General features: G+C 42.4%; 1 protein-coding gene across 13 annotated transcripts in view; it reads left to right on the top strand.

Moving 5' to 3' along the window:
* pde4dip (phosphodiesterase 4D interacting protein) overlaps positions 1-26,812 on the top strand; it is a 445,155-nt gene that overhangs the window by 325,227 nt on the left and 93,116 nt on the right. For all 13 annotated transcript variants that reach the window (XM_080195665.1, XM_080195662.1, XM_080195664.1 and 10 more), the window contains 4 exons: positions 2,594-2,817; positions 12,725-13,160; positions 19,926-20,130; positions 23,214-23,330. In XM_080195665.1, coding sequence (XP_080051791.1) covers positions 2,594-2,817; positions 12,725-13,160; positions 19,926-20,130; positions 23,214-23,330 — 982 coding nt within the window. The remainder of the gene's footprint in view (positions 1-2,593; positions 2,818-12,724; positions 13,161-19,925; positions 20,131-23,213; positions 23,331-26,812) is intronic.

Below are 26,812 nucleotides of genomic sequence, written 5' to 3'. Positions count from 1 at the left end.
ATAAGCCAGGCGTGGGGATTGATGTTTCAGTGGGGGGAGCATTTTGGGCTGAGCGACCATAATTCCATAAGATTTTGGGTAGTCATGGATAAGGACGAGAGTGGCCCTTGGGTGAAGGTGCTTAGTTGGATGAGGGCCAATTACATCCAAATTAATTTGGGATTGTGGATTGGGAGTAGCTATTTGAGGGCAAATCTACGTCTGATATGTGAGAAACTTTTAAAGGCCAGTTGATTGAACTGCAGGACAGGCATGTCCCCGCAAAAATGAAGGATAGAAATGGCAGGATTTCAGAACCATGGACGACAAGAGAAATTGTAAGGTTAGCTGAAAGGAAAAACGAAGCACATGATAGGTCTAGGCATCTAAAAACTGACAAAGCCCTTGAGGAGTATAGTGAAAGTAGGAAGGAATTTAAATGTGGAATGAGGAGAGCTAAAAAGCGGCCATGAAATGTTTTTAGCAAACAGGATCAAAGAGAATCCCAAGGCTTTTTATGCATATATAAAGACCAAGAGGGTAGCAAGAGAAAGAGTAGGCCCATTCAAAGACAATGGAGATAAGTTAAGTGTGGAACCACAGGAAGTTGGTGAAATCCTCAAATAGTACTTTGTATCAGTTCTGTCTTGAATTCTATTTTTTTATTGTCTCTCCATTAAAGTGGAAAAGTAGAGAGGCACAGGAGAGAGAGAACTGTTGGTACTTACAACAGTTTCTGTGGCATGTCTCAGATGATAAATATCTATGCACATGCATAATTTATCTAAGAAAGTAAATTTTACAAAGATTCATAACTGTGTTTCAATCTTGTTTTTGATGGAATGTTCACAGTAAAATCCAGTGTAGATGTAATCTGATTTTGTATTCACCAAGGAGAAGGACATGAAGGATGTTCAGGTCAGGGATAGGTGTATGAACACTCTTGAGAATGTCAATATAACAACGGAAGAAATGTTGAGTATCCTAAATTGCATTGAAGTAGACAAGTCCTGGGGCCGGATGGGATCTATCCCAAGTTACTGCCGGAGGCAAGGGGAGAACTGGGCCTTAACTGACAACTTCACATCCTCTTTGACCACAGATGAGATTCCAGAGGACTGGTGAATAGCCAATGCTGTTCCCTTGTTTAAGAAAGGAAACAGGGATAAACCAGCAAATTATAGGCTGGTGAGCCTGACATGAGAGATGGGGAAGCTTTTGGAAAAGATACTGAAGGACAAGATATATGCATATTTGGAGGAAAATGGACTAGTTAATGATAGACAACATGGTTTTGTATTGTGAAAGTCATGTGTCACCAACTTGATTGAGTTTTTTTAAGAGGTGACAAAGAAAATTGATGAAGGAAGGGCTGTGGATGTAGTTTATTTGGACTTAGTAAGGCATTTGACAAGGTCCCACATGGCAGACTGATACAAAAATTAAAATCACAGGCAATTTGAGGTGAGCTGGCTAGATGGATACAGAACTGGCTTGGCTATAGAAGACAGAGTAGCAGTGGAAGAGTGTTTTTCAGGTGGAGATCTGTGGCTGGTGATGTTCCACAGAGATCAGTGCTGGGACCTCTAATGTTTGTAGTATACGTAAATGATCTGAAGGAAAATGTGGGTGGTTTGATTAGTAAGTTTGCGGATGACATAAAGATTGGCAGAGTTGTTGATAGTGTTGGGATATGTCAGACGATACAGCAGGATATTGATAGATTGGAGACTTGGGCACAGAAATAGCAGATGGCATTTAATCTGGACAAATGTAAAGTGATGTATTTTGGAGAATCAAATTTAGACATCAATTATACTGTAAATGGAAGAACTCTTAGGAACATTAACATACAAAGGGACCTGGATGTGCAGGTCCACAGTTCCCTAAAAGTGGCAACATAGATGGCCAAGGTAATTAAGAAGGCATATGGCATGCATGCCTTCATCAACTGGGGCACTGAGTACAGGAGGTAGGAAATTATTTGCAGCTGTATAAAACCTTAGGCCGCATTTGGAGTATTGCATGCAGTTCTGGTCACCACATTATTAGAAGGGTGTGGAAGTTTTGGAGAGAGTGCAAAGAAGGTTCAACAGGATGTTGCCTGGCCTCAAGGGTGTTGACTATGAGGAGAGGTTGGATAAACTCGGATTGTTTTCACTGAAAAGAGAAAGGCTGAGTAGATACTTGATAAGAGGTCTACAAAATTATGAGAGGCATTGACAGAGTGGGTAGTCAGAGGCTTTTTCCAAGAGTGGAAGTGAATTAATTACAAGGGGACACAGGTTCAATGTCAGAGGGGGAAATTTGAGGGAGATGTACAGGAAAAGATTTTCCCACAGTGTGGTGAGTGCCTGGAACGCACTGCCAGAGGATGTGATGGAAGCAGGCACATAAGCAACATTTAAGAGGCATCTGGATGGTTACCTGAATTGGGAGGAAATAGAGGGATACGGACCGAGTAAGGACAGAAGGTTTCTTTTAGTTTAGTTAGGGCATCATGATTGGCATAGGCTTATAGGGCCAAAGGGCCTGTTCCTGTGCTGTACTTTCCTTTGTTCTTTGTTCTTATCTGTGAGTAATTGATTGCAAATCAATCTTTTGGCTTTTGCAGAAATCCTCAACAGATTCTGGGTTTGGAAGTTGGGCTGGGAAAGCAGAGAGTAACACCCTGTCTCACGTTACATTGGCCAAGGATACAGAGAGCCTGGGCGAGCTCCAGAAGGTGAAAATTGAAATGCATGGACTGATGGAGCAGAAAAAACTGGTTGAAGGAGAACTGAAAGAGCTAAAGGCACAGATTGAGGCATCTGGATACACCTCTGTGCCTCAAATGAGGTAATGGACATGTATGTTTTATTTATTGAATTTAGGAGTTGTAGTTTCACAATCAAGCCTGGAGTTAGTTAACATTTATACAGCCTGGAGAATATTATGCTGATTAAGCATGGGCAAATCTGGATTCCAAGCTGAACAGACATTGTTGTACTAAAGTACAGGATCTGTTCTTGACCATTCCTCTTCATCCTCTGCAAGATGCCTCTTGGCAACATTATTTTATGACAACTTCCACATGTATGTTGTTGACTCTATTACTCTTCACTTTTCTCCATTTCTCCATTGCCCTTGCGTTGTCATCGTGCTTGTTCAACATGAACAGAAAATTTCTCCAGTTCATTACTGGGAAGACCAAAGCCATCATCATCAATCAACCTTTTTCCCGCTTCCAACCACAAACTCAGTGCCCTTATCACAATTTTCATCACACTCTCCTCCGGACATACTGTAACACTGAAAGGCTTTGCAACCTTGCCAGCCCATTTCATCCTGAACTGAGTTTCCAACTCTATATTCTTAACATCATTAAGACTGTTTACTCCCATTTTATCCTTGTCTTCCCTTGCCTCAGCCAATGTGCCAATGAAACTGTAACCTCTGCCTTTGTCACCTTTTGACCCAACTAATCAAATAAAATCTTATTTTGGTTCAGTTAGCTGCTAGCCCCAACAGAAAGCGTTCATTTTTAGTTCGTTCTTACTTGAGGTTCTGTGTATTTATATTTTCACAATTAGCAAAAAAAGTCTGAGAGTTGGAATACTAGCAAAGAAAATCTATAAATTGGAATACATGAGGCCAGCTCTCACATTTACCTTCATGATGCAGAAGGAGCCTTTAACCCAAAAGCAAACTTTCGGAACCACATCCAGACCAAAGGCACATTTATGCCTAGGGATGTGACCTTTAGTATAAAAGCACCATAGGATCCCTAACCACTGACTCCATCTCTCTCCCTGGTAAAAAGGCTGAACCAGATCATTCACAACCATGCTGTTTTATTTGATCCCAAGATGATTTTTCAGCCACATGTCCCACCAAGGCTGCTTTCTTCATGGAAGGATCTCAAAACAAAAATGAACATTTTCAAGTTAAACTTTTGCCTGACTGTGATCCAGTATATGCCAACAAGCAACGGGTGAAGATTTGGTATGTGTTAGATTACGGCAGTGTTAAATGAGCACAAATTTACGGAGGGCAGAGGATAAGAGACTGGACCAGAGAGTTTTGGAATTATCAAAGCTAGAGGTAACAAAAGCATGGGTGAGGGTTTCTGTACGGGTGAACTGAGAGAGGGATGAAGATGGGTAATGTTATGATCTGGAAGAAGATAGTGTTAATGTTGGAGAGGATATGTGAATTCAACTTAGGATCAAATAGGAATCACGGTATGAACAGTCAGGTTTAGCCTCACACAGTGATCATAGAAAGAAATGGAGTCAGTGGCAAGGGAATAGAGTTTTTGGCTGTAAATAATTTGGTGTAACTATTAGCAAATGCATTCATCTGTTGTATTTGACTTCCATATCAGTTTTAAGGTTAAAAGTCCTCACAGTATCTGATTTCTTCATAAATAATTGCTAAAAGTCTTCCAAGCACTGTGTGTGTGTGCCCTGCAGGCATAGTTGCAGTGAGCATATGACATCCATGGGTTTCCATTCACTAGAGAGGCTGTCCCAGATATCAGGACTGTTTTAATGTGCAGTTTCAAGAGACATGAATGCAAAGTTTAAATTCCCTAGAATACTGCTTGCTTAACTTTTATCCAAAACAACAGCAGTGAGATGATGCAAATTTTAATCTCACCAGAGATCACATAAGGTCATCAACAAATATTAACTTAAACATTGCTTCTCAGAGTAGCTCAGACCACACAGTTTTTCCCAAAGTTTATCTCTTATTTACAAACACATCAATTTGGAGCTTTTGTTGAGGGCTGTATAAAGATTAACTAATCAATAAAGAGTTGCCAAGCTTTTTATGGAATCAGTGATTAAGAAATAATCATCTCTTTCCATTCATGGTATAGGATGTTTCTGGATTAGGCAGCATTTATTTACCCATCAGTAATTACCCTTGAGAAGGTGATGGTGAGCCACCTACTTTAAGCACTGTCCATGTGGGGTAGATACACCCACAGTGCTGTTAGGAAGGAAACTCCAGGATTTTGACCCAATGATAGTGATATAGTTCAAAGTCAAGATGGTGAGTGACTTGGAAGGAAATTTGTAAATGGTGGTGTTCCGTGTGTCTGATGCCATTGTCCTGCCAGGTGATAGATGTCACGGGGTTTAAAGTTTGTTTATTAGTGTCATAAGTAGGTTTACATTAACACCACAATGAAGTTACTGTGAAAATCTCCTAGTTGCTACACTCTGGCACCTGTTCGGTTACACTGAGGGAGAATTTAGCATGGCCAATGCGCCCAACCAGCACGTCATTTTGGACTGTGGGAGGAAACCGGAGCACCTGGAGGAAACCCATGCAGACATGGGGAGAACATGCAGACTCTGCAAAGACAGTGACCCTAGCTGGGAATCAAACCTGGGTCCCTGATGCTGTGAGGCAGCAGTGCTAACCACTGTGCCACCATGTGTTTGGAAGGTACTTTTGAAGGAACCTTGTTGAGTTGCTGCAATGCATCTTGTAGATGGTACACATTGCCACACTGTGTCGACATTGGAGAGACTTTTTGCTTAAGGTGATGGTGCCAATCAAACAGACTGCTTTTTCTTGGATGTTGAGCATCTTGAATATTGCTGGAATTGCACACATCCAGGCAAGTGGAGAATAAGCCAACACATTCTTGATTTGTGCCTTATAGATGATTGACAAGCTTTGGGAAGTCAGCAGGTAAGTTACTCGCTACAGAATTCCTAACGTCTGATCTTCTCTTTACTATTTATGTGCCCAGTCCAGTTCAGTTTCTGGTCAATGGTAACCCCTAGCATGTTGTCAGTGTAGAATTCAGTAGTAGTAATGCCATTGAATGTCAAGGGATGATAGGTAGGTAGATTCTCTCTTGCTGGAAATGATCATTGTCTGGTGCTTGTGTGGTCACTTATCAGCCCAGGTCTGAGTATTGTCCAGGTCTTAATGCATATGATGCATGGACTGCTTCAATATCTGAGGAATCATGAATGGTGTTGAACATTTGTGCAATCACCAGTGAACATCCTCACTCTGACCTTATTATAGAAGGAAGGTAACTGATGAAACAGCTAGGTATGGTTGGGCCCAGGACATTACCCCAAAGAACTCCTGCAATGATGTCCTGGGACTGAGATGATTGACTTCCAACAAAAACGGCCATATTGCTTTGTGCTTGGTATGACTCTAGCCATTGGAGAATTTCTCCCTTGATTTTCATTGACTTCAATTTTGCAGAGGCTCCTTGAAGCCACACTTGGTCAAATGCTACCTTGATGTCAAAAACAATTAATCTCACCACACTCCTGGAGTTCAGCTCTTTGTCCATGTTTTAAACAAGGTTGTATTGAAGCCAGGAGCTGAATGGCCCTGGCAGAACCCAAACATAGCATCAGTGAGCAGGTTATTGCTAAGTAAGTTCCGCTTGATAGCACTGTTGTTAATCCCTTCCATCACTGCTGATGATTGAAACTAGACTGGTGAGGCAGTAATTGGCTGTTAGGTTTGTCCTGATTTTTTGTAGTCAAGACATAGCAAGCAATCTTCCATATTGCTAGGCAATTGCCAGTGTTGTAACTGTACTTAGGACAGCTTGATTAGGGCACAGCTAACTCTGGAGCAGTAGTCTTCAGTACTGTTGCCGGAATGATGTCAGGACCCATAGCCTTTCCAGTATCCGTGCCTTCAGAAGTTCCTTGCTGTCAAATGCAGTGAATCAAACTGGCTGAAAATTGGCATTTTGTGATGCTGGGAAGATCAAGTTGTATCATTCATTTGGCATTTCTGGCTGAAAATGGTTGCAAATGCTTTAACATTGTCTGTTGCAATGATGTGTTGGTTTCTCCCATCATTAAGATTTGTGCAACCTCCTTCTCCAGTGAGTTGTTTAATTGTCCACCGCCATTTACAACTGGATGTGGCAAGAGTGCAGAGCTTAGAACTGATCCGTTGGTTATGGAATATCTTAGCTCTGTCAACTGCCTGCTGCCTATGCTTGTAAGTAGTCTTTTGTTATTACATCACCTGGTTGACACCTCATTCTTTGGTATGCTGGTGTTGTTCCTGGCATGCTCTTCCACTGAAGCAGGGTTACACACAACATGTTGGAAGATATCCGAAATATGAAGATGGGAATTCACAAGGACTGTACATTGATCACTCCTACCAGTACTGTCACAGACAGATGCATTTACAAGATGTAGATTGGTGAGATTGAGGTCAAACAGGTTTTTTCCTCTTGTTGGTTCCCTCACCACTTTTTGCAGGCAGTCGAGCAGTATGTCCTTTTAGATCTGACTTGTTTAGTCAGTAGTGGTTCTGCTGGACCAGTCTTGGTGATGAACATTGAAGTTACCCCATCCGGCATACATTTATGCTCCTGCCACTTCTATTGTTTCTTCTAATTGATGTTCAATATAGAGGTGAATGGATCCATCAGCTGGGGTCATGGAGGGGAAACAGTAGGCAGAATGCATCCTTGCCCATGTTTGACTTTATGCCATGAGACTTGATAGGGTTAGGAGTTAATGTTGAACAAGCCTGTGGCAAACTCCATCCCAGCTGTATACCACTGTGCCTCCCAACACCTTTGGTGGATCCCAGTCAGTGGGAAAGGACATACCCAATGATGGTGGTGTCTGAGAATACTGGCTGCGATTTTGTAATCCCTTCTGCTGTGAGACTGGAAATGACCACTCAAAATCAATGGACTTTAGGCTGTGCCCCCCCACACTCCCCGAATGATTATGCCCATGGGCGGGATCCATTATCTGTAAGATATGATTGGGTGACTATGACAGGCTGTTTCTTGACACGTTTGTGGGACACTTCTTCCAATTTTGGCACAAGCCCCAAAATGTCAGTAAAGTGCGAGTGCTGGATTTCTGGTGCTGTCAGCTCCGTGCCAGAAATCGGCACAGAGCTGAATAAATTATGGAAATCAACATTTAAATATCTTTAACATATGATTAGCGGGCTTAGGACTGAAATCCCTGGGCCCACTAGTGTCTCTCTCCAAACCCCCCCGCCAGGAGTAGTTCACTTCAGTCGGGTTTAGTATAGCTCTATACTTGTGGGGAACTGGCAGCCCTGCTAGACTGAAGGGGAGCCATCAAGGCCCCTCAGAGAGTTAGGGCAGGGATGCTCTGTGGGCACTGCCACCTTGGCAGTGCTAGCCTGGACCATTGGCACTGCCCAAGGAGCAAAATGGCAATGCCCAGGGAGCATCTTGGCATTGCAAACCAGGCATTAGATAGTCCCAAGAGGGCAGAACCCAGTAAGGCAGGGTCTAATGGGGTTGGCCTCTGGGAATGTGATTGGTGGGGTTTGGGGATCCCGCTGCCAGTCTTCATTTGGGCTGAGTGACAGAGAGAGGGAGGCCAGCGATCGGGGCTGGCCATCAGGGTGAGGGAGTGGGGGTGGGGCTTGGAACTACGGGATGGTGGGGTGGAGGATTGGGAGATCGGGATGGGGGAGGGGGGGAGGGGGGCATTGAGGCAGGCCGGGGTGGGGGTTGAGGCTGGCCCAGACACGTTTGTGGGACCAGCAGTCGGGCTGTGGTAGGGTCGGAGGGGCAGTGTTGCAAGGTCACAGAGCTGGCCAGCAACCAAGAGGTTGGCAGTGCAGAGCTACTGCGCATGCACCAATCTGCTCTATTACAGATTGGCGCGTGCACAGTGGCCCGCTCAGTACTATGCTGCTGGCCTGTCCAGCACGAATAGGTCCTGCCCACTGAATTTCACCATGAATCACACTCATGCACTCTGCAGTGCTGTGTGTGGAGATTCATTTTGAAACTCATGCTGAAAAAACCAGCGGGGTTTACTCCAGCTTTTGTGTGAATGCAACACTTAGAATTTTTTTGGGAGAATCGCCCCCATGAACTTCATAGGACTGAGTTCACCTTTGTTGTTTCCAGGTCAATGTCAGGTGGTCTGTTCATTTTCAGAAGTCTTTGTAGTGGTTTCATACAACTGAATAGCTTGTTTGACCATTTAAGAGGGTATTTAAAGTCAACCACATTGCTGTGGCCTAGAGTCATATGAAGGCAGATATCCTTCCAAGAAAGGCATTGGTGAACTGGATGGTTTTATGACAATGGTTTCATGAGCGCCATAAGATTTCAGTTTTATTAGATTTGCATTCCACTAGCTGCCATGGTGGGATATGAACCCTTGTCCCACAAGCATTAGTCTCAGCCTCTGGATTACTGGTCCAGTGCCATTACCACTCCATCACCACCTCCCATTCTTGGATTTTTACGAAGTTCCCTCTGTCCTCAGATGTTCCCAATTCATTTGAGGTAGAGTCACTAATGATATGTAGATAAAAATGGCAACCAATTTGTATGTAGCCAAGTTTCACAAACAGGAAATGGAAGAATGACCTGATGGTCTGTTTCTGTGTGGCATTGATTGAGGATGGAGAGTTCAACAGGAGAACTCCCTGCTTGAAACAAATGGGACCTAGGTTTAATCAGAAAACTTCCACTTCCATAATACTGACTGAAATTATGTGGATTCTGCTATCAGTTTGACCTGGGGAACAGGAGTAGATCATTTAGCTGCTTGAGCCAGCTTTGCCAATCATTTAGACCATTGTTGACCTGTACTTTTTATACCTAATTATCCACCTGTAAAAAGTCTTTGGAGGCAGAAGTCCCTTCACCTCGATCCCTTTATTTACAATTCCAACAGCAGTACACAGAGTGCTATCAGTCAGTAGTCTACCTTCAGGAATGCCAGAGGAACTGACACTCCCAGTTAAGTACAAGGAAAAGACTCCCTGATTGGCCCATCAATTAACTCCTTAGTCAGGGAGTTCATATTCCAACAGGCCACCCTCAATGGCCTGACTGAAGTCATTGCACGACCTTTGCGCTAAACAAAAGAACAAAGAACAATACAGCACAGGAAACAGGCCCTTCAGCCCTCCAGGCCTGTGCCGCTCATTGGTCCAACTAGACCATTCTTTTGTATCCCTCCATTCCCAGTCTGCTTATGTAACTATCCAGATAAGTCTTAAACGATCCCAGCGTGTCCGCCTCCACCACCCTGCTTGGCAGTGCATTCCAGGCCCCCACCTCCCTCTGTGTAAAATACATCCCTCTGATATCTGAGTTAAACCTCGCCCCTCTCACCTTGAACCTGTGACCCCTCGTGATCATCACCTCCAACCTGGGGAAAAAGCTTCCCACTGTTCACCCTATCTATACCCTTCATAATTTTATACACCTCTATTAGGTCTCCCCTCATTCTCCTTCTTTCCAGGGAGAACAACCCCAGTTTACCCAAACTCTCCTCATAGCTAAGACCCTCCATACCAGGCAACATCCTGGTAAACCTTCTCTGCACTCTCTCCAAAGCCTCCATGTTCTTCTGGTAGTGCAGCGACCAGAACTGGATGCAGTATTCCAAATGTGGCCTAACCAACTTTCTATACAGCTGTAACATCAGACGCCAATTTTTATACTCTATACCCCATCCTATAAAGGCAAGCATGCCATATGCTGCCTTCACCGCCTTCTCCAGCTGTGCTGCCACCTTCAAGGATCTGTGGTCTTGCACACCCAGTTCCCTCTGTGTGTTTATACTTTTGATGGTTCTGCCATTTATTGTATCGCTCCCCGCTACATTAGATCTACCAAAATGCATCACTTCGCATTTGTCTGGATTAAATTCCATCTGCCATTTCTCCGTCAATTTTCCAGCCTACCTATATCCTGCTGTATTCTCCGACAATGTTCATCACTATCGGCAATACCCTTGAAACCTTGCACAGTGGCACAGTATACCCTTGAAACCTTGAATTAACAAAAATCTATCAAGTGTCCTTGAAACTTCAGTCGGTGTCCGAAAGTCTTTGTGAGGAGAGATTGATTTCCACTACTTAGCCTTTGTATGAAAAAGTGTTTCCTGATTTTGCTCCTTATGACCTCACTCTACTTCCACTTTGGTTTTGGTTATTGCACGATTGGAAATATCTGGCCTCTTAATTCCTTACTTTAAACACACTGATTAAATCACCTCCTCACTTGATTGCAAAGGAATACAAATCAGATTTATCCAATCTGTCTTCACAATTTAACCTTTTAAACATCGGTGTCATTCTGGTTAATCTGCACTGTAGCCACTTTGAGGCCAGCATAGCTTTTCCTGACTTCTGGTCCTGAAAATTGAACAAGGTATTCCAAAGGGGCAGTGATAAAGATCCCTATAGTCTACGAAAAAAATGTTGGCTCTTGACTGATTTATGCAGCTGAGAAATTTATAAAACACACTTTGAAATTTAGCCTTTTAAGATTTGGGAGAAATCAGACAGGGGGTGGAATCATTGTGCTGGAACCGAACTGGAGATTTACCAATTGACCACCTGTTGGATCCCATGAAATGCAATTAAAATTTCAGGTGGTAAGAATAGATCTTTTAAACTCACAATGTTCTTAGATATGCAGATTGTGTCCCAATTAGGTTTTAATGTTGGCTTGAGCAGGGAAGTGGCTTTCCTGATGCACTGAAATTAGCAGAAGGAGGATCAACAGTGGAAGGGATCCTCCCCTCCACCTGAATTTATTCCTTGCTGTGGCCAGGATAAGCAGGGCTGCATAGTGGTTAGAACTGCTGTATCACAGCGCCAGGGATCCAGATTCAATTCTCAGCTTGGGTCACTGTCTGTGTGGAGTTTGCACATTCTCCCCATGTCCGCATGGGTTTCCTCCAGGAGCTCTGGTTTCCTTCCACAGTCTGAAAGATGTGCTGGTTAGGCACCACAGTGTGATGACTGGGGGGAATTTCACAGTAATTTAGTTGCATTGTTAACATAAATCTTATTTGTGAGTAATAAATAAACTTTAAAAAGGACCCCCACCCCCTCCAGCTCAGGCATCAGCCAATTTTAATAGTCAGCAGCTACTTCACAAACTTCCTGCCCATTTAGTCAGGATAGTGGCCAACAGTTAAAATCCCCCCCTTAGTTTTTTTGCATTCTAATTTAATCTTCAGATAGCAACTAATGGAAACACGATATAATACATACTAATCTTATTTTAGAATGCATTATTAATTCCTAACTGTTTAATGTTTCCATGTTGGTTCATGCCTCACTGTGACAATGTTAATTGATCAACTAGTGATTTGATTACATTTAATCAGTCCTTTAAGAAGGTGATATGGGGGTGGGGTGGGGTTTGATTTGTATCAATCTCTCAGACAATGGACCAGTTAATCAGATTAAGTAAACTGAATCTACAACAAGTCTATGACAAAAATAGAAAATGCTGTAATTCAACAGGCCATGAATCATTTGTGGATTGAGAACCAAGGTTAATGTTTCAGATCAGTGATCTTTCTACAATAAGCTTTGGAGGTGAGAAATTAATCTATGTCTCAGTCACTCATGATTACAACAAACTGGACAAGTGTTAGCCCATAACAGGGTCCTGAAATTTGCACCTTTATACTGTACTTAATGTAGTGAAACATGCAAAAGTGCTTCAAAGACTGAGAAATGGGGTGCGAAAATGGTTTGATGTGGTGAATGAAGGTATGGTTAAAATGCAGGCTTTGAAGCAAAATTTTGAATGTGGGCCGGTCAATTGCCTGCAATGCTAGAGTTTGTCCATAGGGGATAGAGTTGTTTTGATATAGTGCTAGTGTTCCTGTCTGGATTGTACCTAGTGTATAAGTATATTGGCTTTCATAGTTAAGGTATGTTAAGTATTTAGTGGTGTTATTCATTTCAGTTTGAATTCTTTCTTTGACAGAAGTGCATTGCTTAATCTGAGTTTAAAGAATGCCCAGACGAAAGAGAGTGTGGGCGAGAACCTGACACTGCAGACGTGGTGGAAGCAAGGAAAGGAGAACCTCAGTGTGACGGGCCAGAGTGAAGAGATCAGAAATTTAACAGTGAAATTACGAAACTCAGAGACCATCATCAGTCTTTTGAAAGAGCAGCTGGAAATTAACTCTTCCCAAATAGGAGAAGGGTGCTTCAATCCAGAGCTGATTGTAAATATGGCCAAAGAAATTGAACGACTGAAATCAGAGCTTAATTTATCCCAGACTCAACACTGCAGCCAAACTGGGGTACATGTGCGTGACAGAGGGACTAAGCGTGCCAGACCCTATTCATTGGACCTTGGAACTCTGCTGTCCCAGGGCAATGAAGAGACCCCAAGTGTGAATGATGCTGATGAACAGGTTAGTTTGAACAAACAAATGTAATTTCAGAGAAACTGAACTAACTTGTAACCAACATTTTATTTTTACATTACTTCACAGATAAGCTATTTATTTGGATACCTATTTCGAGAAGCCATTGACTGTTTTGATTGCACAGTGTTGGCAGGACGGTTTCTGATGGTTCACACTGAGAATAATGCATGTGGAAAGCTTGAGCTTTATTTTTGGTGCAGGTTTCCAGGGGTTGACAGTGAATAAGGCCCTATGTAATATGGTCAAGTTAGTTGAGATCACATCCTTCATGTTTGCTGTTTTGTGTAATCAATTTGGTCACATTTTCACCAGTTCTAAATATAGGTTTTATTTTTTGGATGACTAAATACAGAAACCAGTTACTGAAGTGTACCCAAAGAACAAAGAAAATTACAGCACAGGAACAGGCCCTTCAGCTCTCCAAGCCTGGACTGACAATGCTGCCTGACTTAACTAAAACCCCCTACCCTTCCAGGACCATATCCCTCTATTCCCATCCTATCCATGTATTTGTCAAGACGCCCCTTAAAAGTAACTACTGTATCCACTTCCACTACTTCCCCCGGCAACGTGTTCCAGGCACCCATCATCCTCTGTGTAAAAGATCTGCCTCGTACATCTCCTTTAAATCTTGCCCCTTGCACCTTAGATCTGTGCCCCCTAGTAATTGCTACGTAATGTTTTTGATTGCCTGACCCAGAGTGCACTTTCCCTGCTTGCAAGGATATGACTTTGTTACTAAAGCTCAGGGAAGAGATTGGCAAGAATTGGACTCGGATTAATTCTCGAGTTTATCCAGTGAAAACCACCTAAGATCTACTTCATTTAAAGGTCACTTCATCCAACTAGACCATAATTATGTTCACACTCTTATCAAAATTTCCATTTTCTCTCATTGACTTCTTAAAAAAGACTTTACTCAGCTAAATCTCCTTCATTTTTATTCTCTTGAATGTGCACATTGGCCTGGAAGGCCAATTTCAGTGTCTTCTCCCTAAGTGAAATTTTGCTATTGAGAATGCACATTGTAGATAGTACTGTAGTGTAAGCTGAATGTGATCTGTAGTTTTGAGGGTATACGCCATTCACTGGTATCTCATTCTTCTTCATATTTGAGCCTTGAAAATAGATCTAAACATGATACTGACAACTCATGAGATTATGGCAAATGTAAACACTTTCTCCTCGCCCTTCTCAATCTGTTCACAACCTTTGACTCATTCAGCCACACTATTCTTCCTCAATGCATTTCCACTGTTGTTCAGCTCAGTGGGACTGCACTCACCTGGTTCCATTCTTATCTATCCATTCATAACCAGCATGTGTGACACAAAACTCATCACCTTATTCAAAAAGAAAGATGACAGAAGAGATTGCGACAACTACAAGGACCTCTCGTTCCTTGGGGCCACTGGGAAGGCTTCCATAGAGCATAGAACATAGAACACTACAGCACAAACAGGCCCTTTGGCCCACGAGTTGCGCCGATCACATCAACACCTACCAATCTATAGACCTATCTATAACCCCCAATCCCATAAAACCCCATATACTCATCCAGAAGTCTTTTAAAAGACCCCAGCGAGTTCGCCTCCACCACCACTGACGGCAGCCGATTCCATTCACTCACCACCCTCTGAGTGAAAAACTTACCCCTAACATCACTTCTGTACTTTCCTCCCCGCACCTTAAATCTGTGTCCTCTCGTAGCGACCATTTCAACCCGGGGAAATAGCCTCTGAGAATCCACCCTATCTATTCCTCTCAACATTTTATAAACTTCTATCAGGTCGCCTCTCAACCTTCGTCTCTCCAGGGAAAAGAGACCCAGCTCCCTCAACCTAACTTCATAAAGCATGCCTCCCAGTCCAGGCAACATCCTTGTAAATCTCCTCTGTACCCTTTCAATAGCTTCTACGTCTTTCCTATAGTGAGGCGACCAGAACTGCGCACAGTACTCCAAATGAGGCCTGACAAGGGTCTTATAAAGTTGCAGCATTACCTCCCGACTCCTAAACTCAATCCCTCGATTAATGAAGGCAGTACACCATACGCCTTCTTGACCACCTGCGAGGCCGATTTAAGAGTCCTGTGGACCCGGACCCCAAGATCCTTCTGCTCTTCAACACTACTAAGACTCCTGCCCTTGATAGTGTACTCGTTCATCCCGTTGGTTCTGCCAAAATGGATGACTACGCATTTATCCGCGTTGAAGTCCATCTGCCACTTTTCTGCCCAGTCCTGCATCCTATTTATGTCCTGCTGCAACTTTTGACATCCTTCCAGACCATCCACAACACCACCGACCTTCGTGTCATCAGCGAACTTACTTACCCATCCCTCCACTTCCTCATCCAGGTCATTTATGAAAATGACAAACAGCAAGGGTCCTAGAACAGATCCCTGGGGCACTCCACTGGTGACTGACCTCCATTCAGAAAAAGACCCATCCACAACCACTCTCTGCCTTCTGCAGGCAAGCCAGTTCTGGATCCACAAGGCCAAAGGCCCTTGGATCCCATGCCCTCTCACCTTCTCAAGAAGTCTTGCATGGGGGACCTTATCAAACGCCTTGCTGAAGTCCATGTACACCACGTCCACGGCACTTCCTTCGTCAATGTGTTCAGTCACATTATCGAAGAACTCTACTAGGCTTGTAAGGCACGACCTGCCCTTGACAAATCCATGCTGACTATTCCTGATCATGTCAAACCTCTCCAAATGCTCGTAAATCTTGTCCCTCAGAAGCCTCTCCATCAGCTTACCAACCACTGAGGTCAGACTCACCGGTCGGTAATTTCCCGGGCTATCTCTGTTCCCTTTCTTGAAAATAGGGACTACATCCGCAATCCTCCAATCTTCCGGAACCTCTCCCGTCTCCATTGACGACGCAAAGATCATCGCCGGGGGCTCTGCAATCACTTCCCTCGCCTCCCACAGTATCCTGGGGTACATCCCATCTGGTCCCGGCGACTTAGCTATCTTGATAGAATTCAAAAGTTCTAACACATCCTCCACCTTAATATCCACAAACTCAATCTTTTCCATCTGCTGCAAATCCGTAGCAAAATCTCCCAGATCAGCTTCCACCGTGAATACTGAGGCAAAGTACTCATTAAGCACCTCTGCCATTTCTTCTGGTTCCACACAGACCTTTCCCCCTTCACCTTTTATAGGTCCTATCCCTTCTCTTCTCATCCTTTTACCTTTCACATATTTATAGAAGGCCTTGGGATTCTCCTTAATCTTACCCGCCAAGGTCTTCTCATGACCCCTTCTGGCTCTCCTAATTTCCCTTTTAAGCTCCTTTCTACAGTCCTTATACTCCTCAAGATCCTTAACCTCTCCTAGTTCCCTGAACCTTTTGTACACCTTCCCTTTCCTCCTGACTAGGTTCAACACAGCCTTCGTGCACCACGGTTCCCGCGACCTACCAAAACCCCCTTGCCTCATCGGAACGTTGTCATGCATAGCTCCAGACAAACATTCCTTGAATATCCGCCACCTTCCTTCGGCACTTTTCCCTAAGAACGCCTCCTTCCAGTTTATTTGTCCAAGTAACTTCCTGACTTCTTCGTATCTCCCCTTACTCCAGACAAACACCTTCCTAGCCTGCCTGATCCTATCTCGTTCCAATGCAATTGTGAAGGAGATAGAATTATGGTCACCATTCCCAAGATGCTCTCCTACCGAGAGATCCATCACCTGCCCTGGTTCATTCGCCAGTACCAGGTCAAGTACAGCCTCTCCCCTCCATTGGAGTCATGCTTAAACTGAGTTTATCCAGAAGTACAGTGTGATTTTTGTGCCAACAGTACTACAATAGACATGACCATCTCCATATGCCAGCTAGCTACAAGAGCAGTTTAAAGAACAGATTATGCCACTTTACCTTACCTTGTAGATCTCATTAAAGCATTCTACAGTGTTTCATGACCACACACATTGTATTGTACAGTTTGCTGGCACCAATTCCAACAGCTTCAGGATGGACAATGGAGTGAAACAGGACTTTATCCTAGTCCCCACTTTGTTTAATGTTTTCTATTCCATGCTCCTGACCTTTGGCTTTCCTGCAGGTCTGAAAGGAGTTTACCTGCACATTAGGTCAGATAGCAAACTCTACAGTCTGTCCAGACTGAAAGTGAAAAGAAAACCAGATCACATCTCAATCTGTACGAGTGAGGATATGCTAGTCACTCAACACAGAAACTCTGCTACAAAGACTCACGGATTGTCCCTCCCACAAATATAATTTGTTCACCATGACTATAAGCAACAGGAAAACTATGATTATGGGACAGGGTGTCACATCTCCATCCTTGATTATTCTAAATAACGTTCTGCTGGAAGTCAAGCAGAGATGATTTCGCTGAGCCTGTTCACAGGATGGACAACAGACACATACCCAAGGACTTTCTAGCTGGAGCCAGATGGCCAGTCACATGCCCAAAAGCTCCATATCAAGGATGCAAGTCTGATTTGAAGGCTCACAGCTGGGAGGCATCAGCTGAGGATAGAAAAAAATGACAACATCACTTATTGGTCTGCTTTGCCACCATCACAATCAGTAGCTACAGCAGTGTGGAAACGGTCAACAATACCAAAAACAATAAATTACAATGACACCTGATAACCATTTCAGATGCAGCACTTGTGGCAGATCTGTTTCTCATGGATTAGTCTCTTCAACCATCAGATAAAGTGCATTATATGAGGCTATCCCCTTATCAATGGACTTGCTGTGTGTACATCATCATACACATATGAAAGGATGTCAGTGATAAATGATAGCCAGAAAATTACTGCAATAAGTTATGTTTTTGCTCCCACATACATTACTGTGGCATTTCCTATTTCTCATCTCCATCTTGCACCTCAGTGGCATCCTCTGAAAAATACAAGTTTCTACTGCCAACATCCAGATCTATCTCACCACACCCTCTCAGCTCTTCCATTGTTGCTTAATTATCAGATTGCCTTTCAGTACCGATGAGCAGAAATTTTCTCCAATTAAATATTAGGAACAAAAAAGCCACAGCCTTTGCTACAAACTCCATTCCATAGCCATCAAGTCATTTTTCTTTCTGGCAACTGTTTAAGGCTCAACTAGAATGTTCACAAAGACAATGTCATATTTGACTCCAAGGTGAACTTCCAACTACGTATCTGCACCATCACTAAAACCACCCATTGCAACCTCCATAACACTTCCCAATTCCATCCGTGCTTCATCACATCTGCCACAGAAACTGTTACCATGCCTTTGTTCCCTCTGGATTTGACCGTTCTAACATTTTCCTAGCCAGCCTCCCACATTCTACCCCTCAATTTCTGTCAGCATCTTCATTTGCATCAAATCCCTTTACCCCATCATTCCTGTACTCATTAATCTATATTGGCTCCTGTTCAAGTGATCTAATTTGGAAATTCTCACCCTTATTTTCAAATCGCTCCATCACCTTGCCTTTTCCTATCTCTGTAATCTCCTCCAACTCCACCACTTTCCTATAATTCTGGCCTCTTGAGCATCCTTGATTTTAATTGTTCCACCATTTGGAGCTTTGCCTTCAAATGCCTAGGTGCTAAGTTTTGGAATATTTTCTCTACACTTCTTCACCTCTCTGCCTTGTTTTCATCCTTTAATACATTCCATAAATACTATCTCTTTGCCCAAGTTTGCCCAACTGCCATAATATCTCCCTATGTGGCTCTGTGTCATATTTTGCTTTGTAATGCTTCTTTGAAGTGCCTTGGGACATTTGATTACATTAAATACTATGTAAGTACAAGGTATTGTTGCTATGGACATCATAGCAATTCTGTCCTGCTCATCACAAAGTGAGGCAGGTAGGAAATCCTACCGGGTAGGTAGGTATATTAGAGAAACAGGCAAAGAGAACAGAATACCCAAAAAAGGTAAATTTTCATTTGTGACTTGTATAGTTGCTCTCTTTTGCAGAAATAAAATACTTCCTGTATAAAGTCACATTACATATATCTAAATCTAAACAAAGGAAACCACAAAGGTATGAGACGTGAGTTGACTAAGATAGATTGGGAAATTTCATTAAAAGGCTTGATGGTGGGTAGGCAATGGCTAATATTTAAGGAATGAATGTATGCATTGCAACTGTTATAAAGTCCTTTCTGGTGCAAAAACACAAGAAAAGCGGCGTAACTATAGTTTGCAAAGTATATTAAGTATAATATTAGATTCAAAGAAGAGTCACATAAAGTTGCTACAAAAAATAGCGAGACCGAGGATTGGGAGAAGTTCAGTATTGGGTTTGGGGGGTGAAGTTAGTTGATGGTGCTACTGATGATTTCTAAGCTTTATGCTTGGTTGACAGGGGGAAAAAAACACAACTGCTCTTCCAATCCCTAATCACTATCCAGTGATTTGCTTGAGACCTGGTGTGTATTGATGTTAGTTGAAGGTAAGATCAAACTTGGCTCCAAAGATCTCCAGGTTAAACACACTTGGACTTGCAGAATGTCTACCAAGGTTAGTTATTGGATTGTGACCAGTTTACAATGGAACAAATAATCCCCAGGAGGGGACTAAAGAAAATTGGTGGGGGTGGGAGGGGGGCAGTGGGAGTGTCAGTCTGTCCTTGCAATGTGTGCTTGTAGCTTCTCATACTAGAGGTACCTTACCATGCAGAAGATCACGATAAAGTCTTTTAAATAACTACCACTCAGATGTCACCCTTTAATTATTCTCTTTTGTTGTGTTATGTTTTTCAGGTTACCGTGCAAGGTGTCAGCCCATGGCAACATGTGAATGGTAGCCTGAGACAGCAATCCAGACTAGGACACCAGTCCAATCAGCTTCAGACTGAACTAGCTGAATATAGACAGCAAAACAAGGAGTTACAGGAGAAACTTGTTGTGACCGAGGCCACTGTCAAGGCCCAGGACAACCAGTTGCAACAATACAGAGACTTGCTCAGTATGTATCCTGTTTAGTCTGCCTTTTTGCAGGAAGAAAGACCCCTAAAAAGTCTTGTAACAATGAATTGCTTTGGTTATCTGCCACTGTCCTTTTTGAAGGAGTTGTGTATTTATCTTTCAGCTTAAAGAAATGTTTTCAGTCTCTATATAATGTAATTGCTCCAAAGACATTGGGCTGGGGGATGAGTAATTTCCTGGGGCTCGGTGTAAAATTGGCTCACCCACTGATAACTTGGTCAGTGTGGGGGACATTATCAGACAGTCAGGCCTATTTAAATATTCTGGGCTCGCACTCGCAGCATTTGCAGTGCAACTGCTTTGTTCTTCATAAGCAGAGAGTAGGTAAGAAGTTTGCTGTCACATCTGCCACTAAATTGGTGGGCCCGTGGCCTTTATCAGGAAGGCAAAAATAATTTTAAATTGGGTCAGTTTCCTCCTCCTTTTGCTCGCAGCAATACCCTGCAGTTGATTCCATAGATAAAACTGACCAATGGATTTTAAAACAACACCTTCCCCTCCCTCTCAAACCTCTGGCAGTGCTAAAGGTTGTGATTCCCTGACACCAATTTTTTGTTAAAGACATAGATGAGAAAAATATTTGGTGTGATGTATTGTACATCGTATATTACATAAAACACTAGTTCATTTGTGGATATGATATGGGATCACTTCTAAATGATTGGCAGATATAGATCATAGCCTAGATTCTACCCACTTGCTGCCCATGCTGCCCTCCCTTGTCTAGGAATTTTGGAGTCAATGTATTTTCCTGTTCACATTGCCACATTTCACCAAAATCATAAATTGTGATTTCATCTCAGTAGAAATGTAGATTACTATGCAGCTCCTGAGTCAGACATCTGTGGGTTCAAATCCCAGCCCATTGGTTTGGACATGGAATCCGAGACATTTCCTGCGCTGAGCTGCCTGAGATATTTTATTAGAATCCTAATAGTGCAAAATGAGTCCATTTGGCCCATCGAGCCTGCACCAACAATGAACCCACCCAGGCCCTATTCCCCTTAACCCTGCGTATTGACCATGCTAGTCCCCAAAGAACAAAGAACAGTAGAGGACAGGAACAGGCCCTTCAGCTCCCACAGGGCCAATCATGATGTCTGCCTAAACTAAAACCATATGCACTTAGTGTCCATATCCCCCTATTCCCATCCTATTCATATATTTATCCAATTTCCTCTTAAATGCCACAAACGTACCTGCTCTCTCTATCGCCTTGGGCAGTGCGTTCCAGATATTCACCGCCCTCCAGGGTCCAGGATGTCTCTGAATGGACAGAAAGCATTCTAAAGGGAGAGAGTGAACAGCCAGGGGTTGTGGATACATCTTGGTGCTAGCAACATAAGTAGGAAGAGTGATGAGACGCTGCTGCAGCAGTTTAGGGACTTAGGCAGAAAGTTAAAAAGCAAGGTCTCTAGGGTTGTAATCTCGGGATTACTCCCAGTGAGGCTAGGAATAGGAAGACAGCGCAGCTCAACACATGGTTAAACAGGTGGTGTAGGAGGGAGGGTTTCAGATATCTGGACCATTGGGTTCCCTTCCAGGGTAGATGGGACCTGTACAAAAACTGGAAGGGCATAAATATTCTGGCCAGGAGGTTTGCTAGTGTCACATGGAAGGATTTAAACTATCTTGGCAAGGGGGGGTGGCAACTAAAGCAAAAGAGAAGGGGAACCAGAGAGTAGGGCCAGTAAGACTCAGAGAAACAGCAGGCAGGGTGGGGTTGCTAATCAAAGAGGGTCTGGTGGACTGAAGTGCATTTGTTTCAATGCGAGAAGTGTAACAGGTAAGGCAGATGAACTTAGAACTTGGATTAGTGCAAGGAACTATGATGTTGTTGCTATTATAGAAACTTGGCTAAGGGAAGGACAGGATTGGCAGCTTAACATTCCAGGATACAGATGTTTCAGCCTGCTGCAGTTGTAAATGCGTCTAGTTTGGGGGCGTTTAAGAGATCTCTGGATAGGTTTATGGACGAAAAGGGATTGGTATAGGCTAGTGGGTCATTGTTTTTGTAACTGGTCGGCGCAACATCGTGGGCCGAAGGGCCTGTTCTGCGCTGTAATGTTCTATGTTCTATGTTCTATGTTCTATGCTTAACCAGGTGCTCACCCAGTAAAATATGGTGGTTGGGTAGGTGAGTGGAGGCATTAACCTTATTTTTCAAAATAAGGAAATCTTTGGAAACAGCAGTTGTGCCCAAAAAAAAACTGCAGAGTGGGAAACAATGCAATCTGTTTATGGGAAATATGCAAGGAAATTATTACAAAATTATTGCAATTACTGCAAAGTCCTGTATTATGGATTCTAAATTAGGTTTGTTCATTCTTCAGACAGTGATTTGTTAGCTATGATTTTTGGATCAGTTAATCAGACATACACAGAAACTTATCAGGGAGATTTCAAACCAAGCTACCAACATTATTCATAGTGCCAAATGTCCATTTACGCCTACTTATTGTTTACTGTCCTTGGCCATCTCTCTATCTTTTGACTACATTCCTATTATTAATGTCTCACTCATAATAAAATATTTCTTAAGTGACATTTTATCAAATGTTTTTGAAAATCCATAAATACATCCATAGTATTTCTCAAAAAAATCAATCAGGTCAGTTAAGTACAGCCTTCCTTTTATAAATCCATGCTGATTGTCCCTCAATAGTCATAATAAATAAAATAATTCCATCCTATATTATAGACTCTAAGTTACTGCAAAATCAAGGTAAAACTAACTGATCTATAATTTCCTTGCATATTTCCTATAAACAGATTTCCCTCTCTGCAGTATTTTGGCACGATTTGAAATCTCCTTGATGAGATTCTATATATATCTGATTAACTGATCCAAAAAACATAGCTAATAAATCACTGTCCAAAGAACGGCACAAACCTACACCCTATCACTCCAGGGTACATAGCATTAGAGTTGCCATTTACCACATCAATACAGAAGCCTACAGCAATATTTAAATTGTACTGCGACTTAGGTGTTTTGACTCATATTCTGTGACTATAACGAAAAGGATTATTATTTTACAATAGTGTTTGTCTACTCCCCAGCTGAATCATCGGTGGAGCAGGACAGTAAACAGGTGCAAGTGGACCTGCAGGATCTTGGCTATGAGACTTGTGGAAAAAGTGAAAATGAAGCTGAAAGAGAAGAGGCTAGTAGCCCAGGTAAAGTTTGGAGCACCTCAGTGAGGTAGTATCTGTCAGAACAATGTATTGGTTTCAGGAAGGCAGTTTAACATTGACATAGAATTCTGGAACAGGAACTCCATATTTATGTTTGTTACTTTTTCAGATCCTTATGCCAAGAAAAGTAGGAACTTGGGTGCACACTTAACTATAAGCTAAAGGTTGATGGCTACTCAGGAGATCCACAAAATTCTGTTCCATGCAGTTCTAAGAATGGATGCTGTATTTGAAATGTTAACCTGCCTTTTGTCTTTTGGAATGCCGATGACTTTTGCTGCACCTCCAGGATTTTTGTTTCAGTTTTTATTATTTATTTAGTTATTATTGCTCTTTCAATGTACTTTCCTAACTGTGATTTCATTGATTATTACCCGTTCCAATCATTAATCGTACTTTTGCCTTCTGTATTCCTAGGAAACCCTCCGAGTCTCCATATACTTCTCCTTAACCAACTTCCTATTTGCTTGCATAGCTGCTGATGTCATTGCTAGTTAAATAATTCAGTCCTGTTCACTCATTTCTTTGCCCTCGCTTTTCACCAAAGAGATCACAATCTGAGGATTCAGGGTAGACCATTTAGGAGGGAGGTAAGAATATATTTCTTCACCCAAAGAGTGGTGAGTCTGTAGAGTTCATTACCACAGGAAGTATCTGATGCCAAAACATTGAATGTATTCAAGAGGTGGCTGGATATAGCACTTGGGGCGAATGGAATCAAACTTCATCGGGAGAAAACAGGGTTAGGTTGTTGAGTTGGATGATCAGCCATGATTGTAATGAATGGAGGAGCAGGCTTGAAGGGCCAAATGGCCTCCTCCTGCTCCTATCTTCTATGTTTCTATGAATGTAGTTCAGATGTATTAGCTCAGCTGCTTTATCTGTCTGATATTGCTCCTGAGAACCAACCATTGCATTGCTTTCATCAAAAGCTGATAATAACAGGTTTAATTCTCATATTCTGGCTAGTTTTCAATATAGTTGGTGCAATGTCATATCATAAATATATTTTTGTTAGGAGACCTATTGGCCTGGATTCTACAGTAGAAATGGTGATAAAACTGTGGCATCGGCCAATGTTACTCCTCTGAAACTATAGCAAATTCTGAGGTCTGTATGTGTGCAATTACATGTGGAAATCCAGAATTTACTATCTGATCCAGTGCTTCTCCATCAGGGATGCTGTTGAAGCCCTGGAGACTCCAATCAATTAGATATCATTGAACTGGTGAGAACTTCCACTTTTATAAATTATTCTTTAGTCTTTCTGTAAAACCTTTGAAAAAGTCACAGCTAGTTGAAAGAAGTTTTAACTGGCTGAACAACACCCTTGGCTATGTGAAACTAATTGTATAAATATGGAATGTCAATTTCTCCATTGTGATGATAAAATTCCATATTTTTAAGTAACTTTTTTTAAAGTTTACTTATATTTCAGCATCTACTTTAATCCCTTGTGTATGCCCCAATCTTTATTTTGCCCTCTGTAAATTATATTAAAAAGTGAAGGATAATCAGTGTTATTAATTTCCTGGCTTGCTGTTTGTGAAAATTCTTGAATGTAATTGTAATTGGCAGCCTGCCCTGCTTGATGACATCACTGTGGCTGAACATCAGGATGTCATTAAACTTTTTTGTAGGTATTTTGCTAATTGAAGGTTGTAATGTTTAAATCACCTCAGGTAATTCCACGACATCATCCCCACCACTTGCAGTGCTTTGTGACATGACCCATACCCCTCACCCATCAGAAGACAGGCAGGAGGGAAAAGCTCAAACAACATATCTTAAAAGCAAATTTTTTTTGCTTTTCAAACATTAATTTTTGTCAACATTGTTTAATCGAACAAGTGGTTTTTGAGAAGCTTAAATGTATATCCTCTTATCTGAATACTGAACATCATTGTTTGTGAAAGTGGAGGCTTTGCAGTAACCCGTCCTATGTATTTTACCGCAGTAAGTAAAGTAAGTGGATTTGTCTTAGTGAATTGTTCATTAAACTGAATCAGTTTGCTTTATAAACTTGGTTCTTCATCAAGATGAGGAATTTTAGTGCAGGCAAATGGACCACTCTCCTTTCTGTGCACGGTTGTCAGTGCTCTCGGGTCAGGTTAGATTAGAATTAAGCTTAGCAACATTTGCCAGGAAAGCCAAGGAGACCGAGAACAACTCAATGCCCCAGTAAGGCCAGGGCTGCAGTGGTTCTGACAAACTTGATAACAATGAGTCATTAATATTTTTTGGCTCAGTTTTCCACGCAGTGGTTGTCACATTGAACGGATTGTCCAGTTAATAGGAGGGAATGCCAGCAACATGAGGCTGCAGTCGTGGTCTGAAAGGTCTAATTTCTGGCATTTGAGAAGGAGTGAGGTGGGGGGGAGAGGGGAGAGCACACCAGTCTGTGGCTGCAAGGAAGCAACAGAGGGCACTTGGTCGGGCCAGTGGAGAAAGAGAGAGAGCCCAGGTCAGTGGGGGAAGGGAATAGAGTAAGCTGACACTTATTTAAAGGCTTGGAGAGAGCCACAATTGAGCAAGGGAGAGAGGGGGTGAGGAGAGAAGATGCCATAATCAAAGTGCTGGGTGGGAAAGCTAAAAGTTTCATTGAGAGTTTGGGGGAACGCTGAAGAATCTGTCCCTAACTGCTGTGTACAATTTGGTTGCCATTTTTTGCGCAATGGATAGCGAAGCACGCCATTGTCTTATCTTAGCAATGAATGACACTTCTTCAATGCATTTAAGTCAGCTGCCCACACAACACTTGATTTAAATTTAACGGAGACTCAATCTCAATCTTCAGTCCCATGATCCAATTACCAAAGGGTCTCCCCAAGGTTCTGCCTCTGATTTTACCCCCTTGTAAATTTGGAAGCAGCTGGGGAAAGAATGAAAAAAAATTATGATGAAGTCCCTTTTGTTAAATTTGTAAGGGCATCCATGACCTGGTTGGGCTTTTCCCCATCACCCCTGCCACTATCATGCTCCTCACTGCCTGGTAAATGTTGTAACCACACCATCTTAAATCCAATGTTGGGAGAGAACTGCAAACAAAACCATTGTGACATTTTCCCATTCTTACATAAGTTGTCTTGTGATCATTGTGAAGCTTTCAATTTAGCAGTAAACAATGGACTGTTTTGTGTTGCAGATTCATATGTGTGTGAGACTGAAACTGTTCAAAATAATTTTACACTAAATTCTTACAGATCCTTGCCACCCATTCTTCAAGAACTATTTTACACTAAATCCTTACAGATCCTTGTCACCCATTCTTCAAATACTACTAACAAACCTATTAATGCTTTGTTAAAAGCTTGTTAAATATTAAAGTGTAATCTTCCTAACTACAGCTGAATAAGTCACATAACGTAGTGGGCTTTGCTTTGCAGGAAATTTAGCGGGCAGGATTTTCTGGCCATGCTTGCCCCAAAATCAGAAAATCCCACCTGAGGTCAATGGACCTTTGC

The sequence above is a fragment of the Carcharhinus amblyrhynchos genome, chromosome 9 (assembly GCF_965287045.1).
Source record: "Carcharhinus amblyrhynchos chromosome 9, sCarAmb.v2.hapA, whole genome shotgun sequence".
In the NCBI taxonomy this organism is placed as follows: Eukaryota; Metazoa; Chordata; class Chondrichthyes; order Carcharhiniformes; family Carcharhinidae; genus Carcharhinus; species Carcharhinus amblyrhynchos.
The sequence above is the reverse complement of the archived record's forward strand: the minus strand, read 5'-3'. Positions and strand labels throughout refer to the sequence as shown.